Source organism: Triticum aestivum, chromosome 3D, assembly GCF_018294505.1.
Source record: "Triticum aestivum cultivar Chinese Spring chromosome 3D, IWGSC CS RefSeq v2.1, whole genome shotgun sequence".
Classification (NCBI taxonomy): Eukaryota; Viridiplantae; Streptophyta; class Magnoliopsida; order Poales; family Poaceae; genus Triticum; species Triticum aestivum.
The window spans coordinates 608,099,802-608,114,439 of record NC_057802.1 but is presented as its reverse complement, the minus strand read 5'-3'; the positions used below and the strand labels follow the sequence as shown (position 1 = coordinate 608,114,439).

Below are 14,638 nucleotides of genomic sequence, written 5' to 3'. Positions count from 1 at the left end.
CCTGCCTTATCCTCCGAGCAAAGGAAGGCCACGAGCCTCCGTTGCTTCCCAACGCTCCTCTGTTTTCCTCTGCCTCTCATGGAGGCCTCCATGCTCAAGCCCTCGGTGCTGCTCCCTCCGGCGAGGGGAGGTCCGTCCACGACGCGGGGGCGGGGGCGGGGCTGCGTCGTCGCCGGCACCGGCGGCCGCGGCAGCAAGGTCGGACGGTTGGTTCTTGGTTGCTTACTGTCCTGGGGAGCGAGCTCCACCCATTTCTCTCACACGCTGCTTCTTTTACATTTTTTGCCAATCGAGCAGAACCTCGAGACACGGCGGGCGGAAGGGAGCGAGCCGGCCAGAGGAGCCCACGGCCATGTCCTACCCCTGGCGGCGGCGGCCGTGAGCAGCAGCGCCGCCGCCATGCCGTGCCACGCCGCGACCGCCCCGGCGGCGCACGGGCCATCGCTGTCCTACTACTACAGGGCGGCGGCGGTGCTGGGGGAGCTGGACCCGGCGACGGCGAAGGTGGTGATCGGGGTGGCGGGGCCGGCGCTGTCGGCGGTGGGGTTCCTGTTCGTGGCGCGGATCGTCATGTCGTGGTACCCGAGGCTGCCGGTCACCAAGTTCCCCTACGTGGTGGCCTACGCGCCGACGGAGCCCATCCTCGCCGCCACCCGCCGGGTGATCCCGCCGCTGGGCGGCGTCGACGTCACGCCGGTGGTCTGGTTCGGCCTCGTCAGCTTCCTCAGCGAGATCCTCGTCGGGCCCCAGGGCCTCCTCGTCCTCCTCTCCCAGCAAGTCTCCCCCTCTTAGCTTAGTCATCATCTTTTATACTCTCTTGTCAGTGTAATATATGAGCTTATTATGGGTGTGGACGAATTTTCGACATTCGAAATTTTGCCGAAATTTATCAAAAACAGTCTTTTCAACTCCCACAACGATCCAGAAAAATTTCTCCCGATGCAAACGAAACAGAGCCTGGAACAAAAACTTGCATATTCACACTCAACTAATGAAGCATTCCGCTGCTATGGAGAAAGATGCACAGGTTGCAACAATCATCCTTACTTACACGACGAACTGCGAAACCATTCCAAATTTGCTTTAGGTATGAACTCGGCACAAAATCGACGCTTCTGACTCCACGAACAGAAGAGATCTGAAATCAGCAGGCGACTCAGTCGACACAGAACTAAAACCACACTGCAAGACAAAGGCGCCATCAGGAAGACGAATTTTGAACTAGTTGATATTTACAAAGGGTACGTGCTTCGCACCAGTGTTTATACAAATAATTGCTACATGTCGCCGCCATTCGATTCCAGCGGCAAATCTGATCTCACTGTGTATTCTGTATGAGAACAAGATTATATATATATACCATGCTATCCTGTTTGGAAAGAATAGAATTTCCCTTCTACAACCCCTGTATATTGTTCTGCTCTATCTCCAATAGGCTGCTGCTTCTATTTCGGGCAGCAAGGTGACTATTGTACTGTAAGTCAGTATACAGCTGAGAGTAACTAAAGCCGATCAAAAATTAGGGCGACCGCAACGACTAGTGGTTGATTGAACACAGCTCCCACTTTCCTTCGCCGTCGATGAGTTTCAGTTCCAACGAATGGAAGGGTATGAGAGCAGGCCTCTGTAAAACAAATAGATAAAAGAAGGCTTCAGCATCACACAATTTTGCATTCAGAAAGACGCGACCACGAGGGGCATAAAGAAACAAAATCCCGTGGGACATGGAAATCAGATCCGATGCCCAGCGGTGCTTGTGTTAACTTGCAGAGGCTCAGGAGGATAAACTGATGAATAATTACTTACTTGGGAGGAAGTAACCACAGTTATACCCATGTCAGTTGCTAGCCTGTACAAATGCTCCTCGACGTCGACACTCGTGGCGCTGCGGTGAGTATACAAGATTTTTAAGTACAAAGACTGATAAACGAAATGGAAATGGGAGTACAAAATATATTGCCATTCAACACGTACTTGGTGCACTCGTCGAGGATACCAAACTTAGGGGAGTGAAAGAACAGACGGGCCTGGAAAGAAAGCAGTCATTCCATGTTAATATACATTTTGGTTTGTGGAAAGGTATGGAGATTAGGTTGAAACAAACTGTGAGTATTTAACCACTGACCATGCCTAGCCTCTGCTGTTCTCCCAAGGACAAAATGTCTTCCCAATTGGGAGTAGCATCCCACCCTTCTCTTTCGAGAAGATAGACCAAGCGAACATTCTCTAGAATTGTCCTTAGGTGGTCGTCCAGCGACGTAGACCTGTCACCTACATGGCCAAGGTTTATGGTGTCATGTCACTACAAATTAATATGAACCTTGCTCATGACAATACAGGGGAAGTTCAACACATTATAAAAGTTTGTTACAAACACCATTAACTAGCACAAGAGCACAAGCCACTTCGAATTTTAGTAGGAGGAGGTTTTGTAAATGTGTGTTTCGCATGTTAGAATACAGAAGCTGAATTCAACAGTTAGATGCTTGCCTTTGCAGAGGTAGGTAGAACTTACCCGTTTTGGCCATCTTCAACTCTGCCTCCTCACGTGAGAGAGGATATATGATCTGATCCCTCAAGGTTCCAAGGCAAGTATATGGGCGCTGAGGAACGTGAAATATCCCTTCAGATGGCACGGTGAGCCTTCCAGAAGCTACAGGCCACAAACTTTGGAGCACCCTAAAAATGGAACTCTTGCCACTGCCGTTTGGACCTTCAGAAGAAATAATCACATATATTAGAGAAACAATGTTGACATGGTGCTAAATAAAGCCAAGCAGAAGCGGTCAGATCACATACCAGTGACAAGAAGGCTTTTTCCTTGAGACACATCACAAGACAATTGGCTAGCCAATAGCTTTTGCGATGGGGTCACAATATCCACATTACGGAAGGAAATAGTTTCTTCAGATGGCACACTGATAACATTTGAGGGCATGACAGCATCTAGATAAACAACAGTGTCATATTCAGGTACAATTCATAGCATCAAGATGCCAAAAGGCTAAAATAACTAATAATAATTCAGCAGCTTATAAATTAATGAACTAATTTCCAGCTGTCGTCAAGGTGGTCAACAATATCATATGGGTAATTACTACCAAGGTTTCTACAATCAGTAATGCTAGTACTTCTTGACCAGTTATGGACTAATTGTTTTACAGAACCGGAGATGTTGCACTAAAGAATATCGAGTAGCGAGCAATGTCAACTAAAACTGACAGTTTTTCGCCATGTCTAATGAAATTCCAGTTACACACAGTGAATTTTAATTTTTCCTCCACTCACGAATTTGTTGTATCAAAAACTATACTTATGACTTTACATCGTTGGACAGAGTTTACAAATATAAGGTTGCTTCACTGAACATGCTCGCGTTAAATTTATCATATGGGTGGTTAGTGTTCATAATTTGAGTTCATGAGCTTGTGGCAGATTTCACAATGGTTGACCAAAATAGGAGTTATGCTATTTATATGCAATATCATTTTATATTCAAATGGCATAGCTTTCTGAATAAAGCATATGAGGCATTATAGTTTGCAGCGGAATGAAACTTACTGCTTTGAGATGCCTTTAGAAGCTCCTCGAGTTCAAAGATCCTATTGACACCACCAGAAAGTTCAAGGAATTTCTTATGCAACTCGAGAATGTCACCAAAAGCTATGAAACTTTGTGACACTACAGATGCCAAGAACCGCAGGGCATGTGCTAACTCTCCTGCAATTGCAAAATGAGAACATATTGTAAAACTGTATGCAAAATAATATCGATAAAATGGGCCAGTTTCAAGATTTATCAACCTTGGGTTGAAGTCAAAGCTCGGTCCCCCTTGTGTTCCAAAGCATATAACAGACTCAATCCCCATGTCACATTATGAGGCAGCTGCTTCGTGACGAAATCATCAAAAATACCATAAAGCCATCTTTTCCTCAAAAGAATCTTCGAGTGGTTAAGCAAAGTTGCGAACTTAGCTTCAACCATCTGATTTACAAGAAAATAATGACAATGTGAGGCCATATACTTTTACTAACAAATCCTATGCCAGATGCGCAGATGAAGCTACATGACCTGCGTTTTTATCCCCTTTTTTCAACAGAAGTTATGCTTGTGATTACATGAGTCATTCAGTATTTAGCATTTCGATTGAAATTCAGAAAGGATTTCAATGTAGCACAATAAATAGGAAATTTAACATAATCTGTACAAGAATCACAATACATAAAATGCATAAATCTCAAGGAGCCTTCATGTGATGGGAATAACTCACAGCTCTTTCCCTTGATCCACCACCAAAGAAAGCAATTGACTCGGCATGTGTCCGCAATCTTGAGTGCATGAACCTTGAACAAATGTTAAAAGGTCAATACTGAAAGTTCATCATGCTATAAGAAAGCCAAATTCGCAAATACCCAACAAATTAAATCACTAACCTGAAAGAACTTTCAAGTTCTTGTTCTTGGTTTGAAAGATCACCGAAATCAGGGGAAACGGCTCTTAGAAAACCAAGCCCTAGCAACATGTATGCGTACAAAATAGCAACACCTCTTCTCCCAGACAAAAGCTTCATTCTCCATGTAAACCTGGAGAATAGCAGTAGCTTAACTATGAAAGCCTGATTAACCAAAGAACACCTGAGCAACACATGAGGCCACAAAGAACTCACCAAAGAATGTCAACTGATGGTTTCACCATTCCAGTTACTAAGCCAGCAAGATCATTGGTCAACTTCTCCACATCACGTGTTATTCTTTGGTCTGCATCAATCTCCATGCCTGTCATGTTAAATACCTGGAAAAGAAAGGTCAAACAGCTCAGCTTTTATGCAAACAGAAATATTGTCATGGCAGAACAATGCTAGCAACGGTTAAAAGGGGAAAACACTGCTGCAAAATGGAACCAAATGACTTGCAAATTACACATCTGTTAAGGCAGTTTACCTTGTAAAAAGCATTCCTTTTCAAATAATATGCAAGTAGATGGTTGGTCATGCGAATTCGCCATCCAAGAGCAATCTTTGAAGTAAGGTGTCTGTAAAGAAAACACTTAATCAGGTCATGTAATCAATTATGAACAATCAACTGCCACTCTGAAAATAGTTAAATGCACGCAACCATGAAATAGTACTTTCATTCTTGTGGCGAAGACCACATGAGGTAACATACAGTAATGCTTCAGATAAAACAATTGAATGGATAGTAAATATTTTAAAAAAATGTGTGGGTGCTTTGCTAAAAGAAAATGTCGTGACAAGCAGTCAAGCACTGCATCAAATCTCCCTGAGAACCAACTTCAAAATAGCAGAACCAAAAGTCCAAACCTACCTCAGTGATGGTGCCACAATTGAATTTGCTGCACTTTGCATTACACTGGTCCCGATCAGTCGAATGAAGGCAGCCTTGTCCTGCTCCAGGACATACTTGACACTAGTCCCTGTCAAGACGTGCAACATGTTACAGAAATGGTACACTAGCCAGCTCCAGTTCTTGTTGTAAAGGAAAGCACACAAGGAGCCAACCATTCAGTGAAGCTATACGATCAGATATCCAAGTCCGAGAAAGTACGAGTACTGCAACTGCAAGCAATTGCGCTCCTTGCTTATCAATGATTTTAGGAACCTGGCAAGCATTCAAGAATATCATTAGAATTAACTATCTAATAAAAACCATTAATCGACTAGGAAATTTAATTGTGTACCAGTATTTTAGACATTGCAGCAACTCTAACAGGCAAAGGTCTCGGCGAGCACTGCAATTGTGGGATCAGATGTGGCTGTTCTGTGGATTCTATTTCCATATTGGGTGAAGTAGCTATGACCTGTGTTGAATAAGAATGTTCCTTGGGGCCCGATAAAGTATTTTCCTGGTAATGAAATGTGTTAAAGAGTGACACAACGAAGACCAACAGTAGCAGAACAGACTATGAAATCATAACTACCTTTGTATTAGCACTAAAAGCCCTTTGAACAGCAAGTGCATCAGATTTGCGGTCAGTTTCTGATGACTTCAATGCATCAAACTCCAATTCAGTAGGGAGGAAGGAGCCATTTCTACAAAAACAAGAGGTTCACACAAAGTTCAGCATTCTAGAGACAACACGTCAAAAGAAGAAAAGAAAAAGGGAAAAGAATCATGAATGTAACCTGTTATCTTGAACTTTCCACCCTCCTTCACCATCCAAGGACAAAACAACATCATGAAAAGCAACTAATGCTGGCCGGTGAGATATTGTTATGCATGATGTGCCCATTGCTCGGACCCTATTGCAGAAACGTTCTTCCATATCAGTCGTCACAGCACTAGTACACTCATCCAGGATGGCAAACTTGGGCTTATGGTAGAACAATCTGGCCATTCCCAATCTCTGTTGCTCACCAAGAGACAACTCATCACCCCAGTTCACTTCCTTGTCGAGAGGGTAGCGTTCTAGCAAGTATTCTAAATCAACCTGCAAAAGAAAAGGACAACACTAAGGATCTCCAGAAAGGTTCATTAAATAATTGTTAAGGAGAAAGAAGCACACAAACAAAATGAAGGTGGTATAGCTGAACAGGCCAGTGTATTGGTCTGGGTATAATTACATTCTTTAGAAGATCCACCATACCACCATAGCTAAGTGGTTCGGTTTCCTGATCTGCTGTAAGTGGATAGATTAACTGGTCGCGAAGTGTTCCGACAGCTGTATATGGTCGCTGGGGGACATAAAAGATTTCCTTGTTAAGATTAGAACCAACACCAGGTTTGACAATGTGGCCAGATACAAGTGGCCACAGACCCCCAAGAACACGGAAAAGAGAGCTTTTGCCACTACCGTTGGGACCTGAAATAACAGCAAAGACACATAGAAAGATTAATTTCCCATGCCTGCAATTTTCATGTAAAAGTGGCAGAAAAGACAGGGAAGACATAAATATAGCATTAGGCATACACATAAATATCAAGGGTCTCTAATAGAGAGCTTGAGACATCACCCTACCAAGTTCAAGCACACAAACTTTGAGGCAGTTCTCAAGATAAGGCTGGCCAATAAATGGCGTCTAAGCCAACAAAACATTTAAAACGATCTGTCTAAGGTTGACAACCGGAAGACCACAAAGAAGATCAATTTAAACTTTGACCCCTCCACAAATCAAGATCAAGCACCTACAGGTCAAAGCACTGGTTTTAAGAGTTTTTCCCAAGTGAGAGAGGTGATTTTAGGCAAAGATTTATAACCAGCTTCTAACTAACACCAACCTGTTTGAGGGGAATAGGTTGACTAATGGTAATGAGGAAATATCAACAGAAGTTGACAAATCCTACTTTAAACCCACAACTATCAAATCCACGAAGGAGGTTTATGTATACTGTGTATGGAAGAAGGAACAATCAAATTACCATCATTTCTTCCAGTAATGGAAGGTGTAAACATTCAATCGATTCAATTTCATTGCAGCCATGACTCAGAACCAGATCTAGGGGAGCAAATATTTGATAGAAAGGTTACAGCTTACCAGTGATCAAAAGATTAGAACCCGACTCCACCCGGAGAGTTAAATCATCAACCAAGACATTCCCAGAGGGTGTCACCACCTGTAACGAACTTTTATTTATATCTTGGTATCGAACAGATAAAATAATGAGCATGATACTCCCACCATCATAATTACCTTAACACCTGAAAATTCTATATAGTTTGCCTCACTAATATAATTTTTGGCAGAAGAATTTCGGCTCATCGATCTGTCGCGAACCCCAGATAGCTCACGTGAAACATCCAGTAACTCATGAATACGGTCTGCATAGCCACTGTCAATCGAAGCGCAGAGTTTATCAGCATAAGAGACAAAAAGAAATGTATACTAGAAATGCATGAAGCAATCATAGCTGGGTGGAACTTAAATCTAACTCAACAGAACACAGATCTCAAGTTACATAGTTTAAAAGTAATAAGATGTACCAGAGGTCGTAAAAGTATTTCGGGCATAACAGTGTTGAGAAACATAAACACAATACCAATGTAATTCTTAAAAGCCAGAAGTTAATACGTATAGATTCAATTCCGCAAACCACTTAAAGAGGGGCCTAAAGACCAATTCTGGATAGCAGAGTACCAAAAAGATTCTTACTTGATGAAGCATGGTGGATGAAATCTCTAGATATCTCCATTAGATAAACAAACATGTGCTTAAGGGTAAAAAAAATCCAGGAAATACGAATCAAATGATGTCAGACGGATTATAAAGTACTATGACCAAATCTTCAATGGAAGCCATGAACAATATGTACATGCAAACATTGTATGTTTAGCAACTATGGAACTACTGCAATTTACAGCAATCAACTTGATAAAAAAAGTTGAATATATTCTATCAAATGTCTACTTGACATATAGGTACCTCAAGCATTTCTCACAAGAGTGTAAGAGATGGTGCATTTACCTGAGAAGATTTAAACGTCTTGAACTGGTAGAAAGGGTGCCAAGGGACTGGAATAATGATATTATCACACTTGTGTGATATCGAAGATTGCTCAACATCTCTGCCCGTCCTAAAGTAGATGTATCAGGTTTAAGATCTCCCGCAAAGAAAGGTTCGACAATCAAGATAACTCCCACTGTGGCACCAAGATACTTCAGAAGAAAATCCTGAATCATGCCAAACCACCAGTTCTCATGGAGAACAACATTCACGTGCCGCACAAGAGCCTGGAATCGCTGCATAATGTGTGATTCTTCTCTGTTCTCACCACCATAAAATGCCACGCTCTCAGCATGAGTTCTCAGTCGTGAATGAACCTGGCGATATTCCCCTTCTAGTTGTTGTTCCATGGCTTTCAACTTCCCAAAAGAAGGAGAAAATTTTCTAATTGTGCCACCAGCACCAAGTACATATGCCTGAAAGCAATTACTTATTAACATTGTATCTAATTAAGCAGCAAACTAGCTATCATAATATTATTACAGTATACACAAACATTAAGGCAGCATAGTGTCCTCTGAATAGAGGAGCATTTGTCTTTGACCATAAGAATTTCTACATCATACTACAAATCAATAAGGGTGACAGTATATGTAGAAATATTTTTACCAGAATCCAGAGAACATATTTCGGACTTGCATAAGAGCAGATGCGCCAGATGTATATTAACCCATCTGCAACTGCAATCAGATCATCTTGTACAAGGTCACTTAGTCCTGCGCAGAACTTAGGAATATCACTAGCAATCCTTTGCTCTGGGTTTGAAATCCGATGATCTACATGTGAGATCTTGTAGTAAACCATATTCTGGACAAAAGTAGGAAAAAAATCAATGAGGAGTTGCAGCAAATATGTTCGGCAATTGACCAAACTATCAAATAATTTAGTTATCTGAATTTCACATGATAATCTCTAGGATAAGAGGTAACGAACAGCTGTGATAAGTACACAGAACACTTAATGTGCATTGCAGCAAAAAGAACTGGCTTCACTTAACTCTATGGATTAAGTGAGTTGAGATGTATAGCCTCAGAATAGTTCAACACTACATTATTTTTGCATGACCAGGTATCATGGCCATATAAATATTTGTGTTCTTTCAGCTGTTATGTGTAGCACAAGTTGTTGGTTGCAATTCTTTGACCTAATAATAATTCACAAATAATGCTCTGCAAAGTCTACCAACTATAGCGGTTCATCTCAGAGGATAACACAGACTTTCAGTACATAACTGGGTACTGAAGAAGTGAAAAAAACATGTGAAGGTGTGTAATAGAAAGGATATTTCAACTTCATAACCCAACATACCTACCTCAAAGTAATCGGCATGGATGAGATCCGTCAAAATTTTCTTGAAGCGCAAGCTTAAGGATCCTGTCAAGTACTTTGAGGTCTGATATACCGTGGACTGAAGAAAGCATAATAGAAGATTTTCAATGATTAGGCGTGTGAAGGCCGGAACACGCCGAAGAAACGCGGATTTGAACAAATACCCTTGAACTTTTGCTAATCTGTGACCAATGGCTGTACGTAACACCTGCAGAAAGTCCATTGGTTAAAAAGGTTCTACATGACTGAACTCCAGTACAACTTGTCATAAATAGCCAGCAACTGAGCCAGCAACCCAGTAAGATACCACAAAAAATGAAACTACCACCTATATTGACCATACAAATTCTGATTCTCAGAAAAGCACCATCGGTATGTAAAACAAATGAAACAGGCAGAATGGGGAGATTTGCAGCACTTACTGCTGTTAACATCAAGCCAAGAAGGTAATTTGTTCCGCTTGGGCCAATCTTCTTAAGTAAAATAGCAGCCAGGAAATGTAAGGATTTCAATAAATTTTTCTTTTTCCTTGGTTTAACCACTTTACCGTCAACACCATTTTGCCTAATGCTCTCTTTGCTCCTGGTATTTGCATCATTACAAGGATTTTCTTCCCGATGTTTCCTCCGTCGACCTGACTGCGCATATGCTAAAGTACCACCAGCAAGTAGTGCGCCAGAAACAACTGCAAGCGTCCTCCTGAATGTGGTTTGAAAAGAAGAATCATAAGATAGGAAGTAGCAACTGATTAACCAAATTACATATAAAAAATGTGTTGTGCTCAGCACACCTTCTCGAAGAAAAAAGGTTGCGCCCATGCTCCGTAAGTTGCAATAACTGAAGCGATGACATAGTTGCTAGATTGCTCTCTCCAAACAGATATAGACAGCCAGCAAAAACAAGGGCTAAGCAGTAAGGAAGCCTTGGCAATCAATAAAACACAAATGTCGGCAAGCAAGGGCACCGCCTATCACAGTACAGCACCGATGTGTCCAATTTGAACCTGCGAACGTTTAGCAGATAACTAGTATTATTCATTGCAAATATAGTTGTTAGGAAAATGTGAAGAGAACTTGACAACCAGGAAGATCTAAATAACCAGTAAAGCTAGCTAACTGTTAACAATGCATCAAGCACAAGACGCACGGAACCTAATTTTGGGAGCGAAACAAGTGCGTTCTGCCTGCAACAGCAAGCAAGAGGGTAATGTGAGCTGAGCTCTATCTATCCCCTGCCCTCGACCATGAAGATTTTTTCCAAGGAGCCACATGGCTGCATTCTGATGACCATCAGCCCATGTCCACTGGCGAGAGGATAAACTGAATTCTACAAACCCACTACACAGCCCCATTATAGCAACTGAGCACTCTGCTCCTCACTTGTTAGCAGCCGCCAATGCAATGCTGCAGTTACCATCACAAGCCCCGCCAATAAACCAACCGGTGGTGAATGACAGTACTACATAGGTCCACCTCCAGCTCGCCCAACCCCCAAATCTGACAACAGTTGACGAATCCGTAGCTGTCGGGGCAGAGGAAGCAGGGCAGCAGAGGAGCAATGGCACGGAGGCTCCCTCCCACCAACCTACCGTACGCATACATCCCACCAAACTGCCTTCATACCACTACAACAACAGGACACTGGACCAGAAGGGTCAGGAAATCCGCTGCCCCTTGGATCTGAGCAGAGCCAGTCGCCATTAAGTGAACTCGGCCGCACTCGGCGTATCTCAGCCGCCCCCAAGTATTACCACGGGGTAAGCAGGTAAATGAAGTAGCTAGTGGAGTGACCGACTGACGCGCGCACCAGAGTTGTCGACGGGAATTAGCAGTGGTACAGTCCATACATGGCGTGTGGCGGTTACTGGGAGCAGAGCAATGGCGGCCGAACCCTCCCCGCCCCGCTGTTAGCATCAGGGTGCGAGGCGCGCGCGGAGGAGAAGCAACCGAGGAGGCGGGCAAGCAAAGTGATGCACGCAAGCGCGGGCGGGCGGGCGGGCGAGACGACGCACGACGCGACCCGCCCGGGCAACGAACCGAGTGATCGAATTCGGCAGCGGAGCCGGGGCGGACTAGCCCGCCCGGGCCGGCGGGGGCGGGGTAGGGGGAGAGCGGCCGCTCACCTCGGTGGTCGCCGGGACTGGCGGGAGCCGCCTCACCCGATCGGCGGGGTCGCCGCGCGCGCGGAGACGGGGAGTCCGGGAGGGAGGTGGGAGCGAGGCCGCGGCGGGCGGCGGGCGGCGAGGAGAGGCTAGTGGAGATGGAATCGAGCCGAGGGATAAATAAAGGACGGCGACGGCGAGGGGAGGGGAGGGGGATGGTGTGCGGTGTGGACAGCAAATCGGGGCGGTCTCCCTTCCTCGGTCTGGTCTCTCCCCTCGTCACGACCCAAGGAAGTTGCGTGATGGATTACTCCTTTTTAAATTAAATAAATGTTCCTGTTAATCAGGGGGGCGTGCGTGCGTGCGTGCGCCACGTGTGGTCAACGGCCGGGATCGGACATGGCGGGGGCGATCGACGGCCCGCGTGCGGCCTCGGGCTCGTCGGCATCACGATTTTTCTTTTTGGGAGAAACAACCGATGAGACGACGTCGGGAGCCGTACCCGTTGCATCAGTCCGGCTGGCACCAACGAACCAGCTCTTGCTCTTTCGGGTTGGTTTCTGGTTACGGTTAGGATGAGTTTAAATACTACGGAACAGCGTAGGCGCGTGCGTGCACTTCGGGGACATGTCCAGCTTGTTTCCCAGGCTTTTCGCGTGCAGTGCAGCAACACCACGACGAACACACAAGTGCTTTTCTTCAACCTCCAGTTATAAGCTCCTTTTTTTTCCAAAAAATAAATAATGTTCCTTCCTCGCCTCTGACGTGCCCTCCGGCTCGAGCAACACTAACCGGCTCCAATACTCCGCACCCACACAAACCCAAAAGAGAGGCTTCGTAACCGCTCTCCCAACCTAGAGTGAACCGCTTCGCTCGCTCTCTAGAAACCGCTCCAAAGTGGCGATCTTTCCGTCTTCCCTCTCGACGGCAGGCGCCGCCGTGGGTCCTCGTCCTCTCCGTCTGCTGCTTCAACAGCGGGAGCGGACGGGGACCCTGACAGTTTCTCTTCATTAGGGAGATAGGATAGGCATAGTTTTCTTTGAGAGGTGCTGCGTCAATGGTGGAGACAGCGCCGCATCGGGATAATCTGCTTCTGCTCTCTATCCATCTCGGTGACATTCTAATGAGCGGCACCGAGGGGCAGGTGGCTCAATCTTCATGCCGGTCTTCAGATTCGGTGAGATTTGTGTCCAATGGTCGACGCATGACACTCTTTCGAGTGGCGTTTGCGTCGACTGTTGCGGTTATGTTTGATGTCTTGCAACGGGGTGCGTGGATGGCGGCAAGCAGCGACGTTCCTCTTCTTCGGCCACGTCGGATGAAGTTGACAGCGTTGGGATCTGGCGGACACGGGGAAGAACCCCGGCCGACGTGGCACAAAGCCTCGGTCTCGTCGCTTGCGGCGGTCCGATTCATCGGCTCGAAAAACATCCTTGTCTGTGACGGTAACTCCCATATTTCTTCTGTGTTGTCTCGGCGACTGCGGAAGACGATGGTGGACAATATTTCGGCGTGGCACAAGATTCTCCTGGAGTGAAATTTTAGTATTACTTCTTGTGGAGTCCTTGATGCAATGTTGCAAGACATCTATGTATGTCTCTTGTGGTAACATAGTATGTGCTCTTTGTAATCCTTTTTTCTAATGAAATATATGTGGTTACTTAAAAAAAGGCTTCATCCTTAATCTTGGCAATGACGATGGTAGTAGGGGTTGCGGTGTTGCGGGAGATCTTCACATTGCGCTCGTTTCAAATTTCCCACGTAACAAGCATCATCAAGGTGTTACAAGCCTTGCGAGAGTGACCCCTTTTCTGAGAAACCTCATCCCACCAAACTTTCACTGAGGGCGCAAGTCTCCAATCTGCCGGGTCAATGTCATGAAGGCACTAGTAGAAAACAGGGCTATGGTTCGGGCCTGGCCAGCCCATTAGTCCCGGTTCAGTCACGAACCGGGGCCCATGGGGGCATACGTCCCGGTTCGTGAGCCCAGGGGGCCGGCCGGGGCCTCGTGGGCATTGGTCCCGGTTCGTCTGGACCCATTTGTCCCGGTTCCTGGCACGAACTGGGACCAATGGGCCTCGCTCCTGGCCCACATATATTTGTCCCGGTTCGTGGCTCAAACCGGGACAGAAGGGGGGGCTTTAGTCCCGGTTCCAGCCACGAACCGGGACAAATGAGTTGCCTATATATACCCCATCACCGCAGCAGAGCACTCCACAGTGCTCTGTTTTTTCTGGCCGGCGAGGGGAGGGCATTTGGGTGCTCTAGCTCACCTCCTATGCACATGAGGTGTTCGATGAAATGCCCGAGCCACACTAGTTAAGCTTTCTCCTCTCGAAGCTCGACCTCCAAGCTCCATTTTCCCCGAGATTTGCATAGGTTTAGCGGTCAGTCACGTCCTGTCCCCGTCTTCACCGCCGTCGATCGCCCGCGCCGATCTCGTCGCCGGCACCACCGTGGTGAGCCTCTTGTTCTAATCTTCTTTCTCAAAGAAAAGAATTCTTACTTTAGATAGATACTTGTCTAATTTTCTTACTTTTATTATTGCTTGTCAATGAGAACTATGTATGTACATTGGTTTTAATGTGATGATGAACTTCTATTAATTTGGTCACTTATCTATCCATGATATGCTGTAATGGTTTTTGACACACTTAATTATATATAATGCACGCAAATGAACCGGCAATGGATGTATGGTGACAGACACACCTCCGAGTACGTTAAGGGCGTGCATAATTTTCTCGAAG

General features: G+C 45.3%; 2 protein-coding genes across 2 annotated transcripts; one reads left to right on the top strand and one right to left on the bottom strand.

The window, feature by feature from the left end:
* The first annotated feature begins 12 nt into the window (after positions 1–12).
* On the top strand, positions 13–917 carry LOC123080927 (uncharacterized). Its single transcript, XM_044503875.1, has 2 exons — positions 13–198; positions 298–917. Exons 1-2 carry the CDS (start codon positions 79–81, stop codon positions 790–792), a joined length of 615 nt encoding a protein of 204 aa, XP_044359810.1. The 5' UTR covers positions 13–78; the 3' UTR covers positions 793–917.
* A 284-nt stretch (positions 918–1,201) lies between these two features.
* On the bottom strand, positions 1,202–12,149 carry LOC123080924 (ABC transporter D family member 1). Its single transcript, XM_044503872.1, has 26 exons — positions 11,910–12,149; positions 10,578–10,790; positions 10,210–10,486; positions 9,771–9,995; positions 9,068–9,265; positions 8,420–8,874; positions 7,649–7,787; positions 7,493–7,571; positions 6,581–6,819; positions 6,143–6,447; positions 5,938–6,049; positions 5,698–5,862; positions 5,519–5,618; positions 5,325–5,433; positions 4,941–5,031; positions 4,667–4,791; positions 4,434–4,583; positions 4,271–4,343; positions 3,804–3,984; positions 3,562–3,720; positions 2,800–2,946; positions 2,516–2,713; positions 2,126–2,271; positions 1,975–2,027; positions 1,807–1,885; positions 1,202–1,624 (listed from the first exon to the last, which is right to left on the bottom strand). Exons 2-26 carry the CDS (start codon positions 10,637–10,639, stop codon positions 1,538–1,540), a joined length of 3,954 nt encoding a protein of 1,317 aa, XP_044359807.1. The 5' UTR covers positions 10,640–10,790; positions 11,910–12,149; the 3' UTR covers positions 1,202–1,537.
* Between the last annotated feature and the right edge of the window lie 2,489 nt (positions 12,150–14,638).

What these genes read in the sequence shown, in the direction of transcription:
- LOC123080927 (XM_044503875.1), top strand. Translation starts at nt 79, where the DNA reads ATGGAGGCCTCCATGCTCAAGCCCTCGGTGCTGCTCCCTCCGGCGAGG. An exon ending in CCGGCGGCCGCGGCAGCAAG is followed by an intron (nt 199 to 297) that starts GTCGGACGGTTG and finishes CCAATCGAGCAG; the next exon opens with AACCTCGAGACACGGCGGGC.
- LOC123080924 (XM_044503872.1), bottom strand. Translation starts at nt 10,639, where the DNA reads ATGTCATCGCTTCAGTTATTGCAACTTACGGAGCATGGGCGCAACCTT. An exon ending in AATATGTTCTCTGGATTCTG is followed by an intron (nt 8,875 to 9,067) that starts GTAAAAATATTT and finishes AATTGCTTTCAG; the next exon opens with GCATATGTACTTGGTGCTGG. An exon ending in TCGTATAGCTTCACTGAATG is followed by an intron (nt 5,434 to 5,518) that starts GTTGGCTCCTTG and finishes ACGTCTTGACAG; the next exon opens with GGACTAGTGTCAAGTATGTC.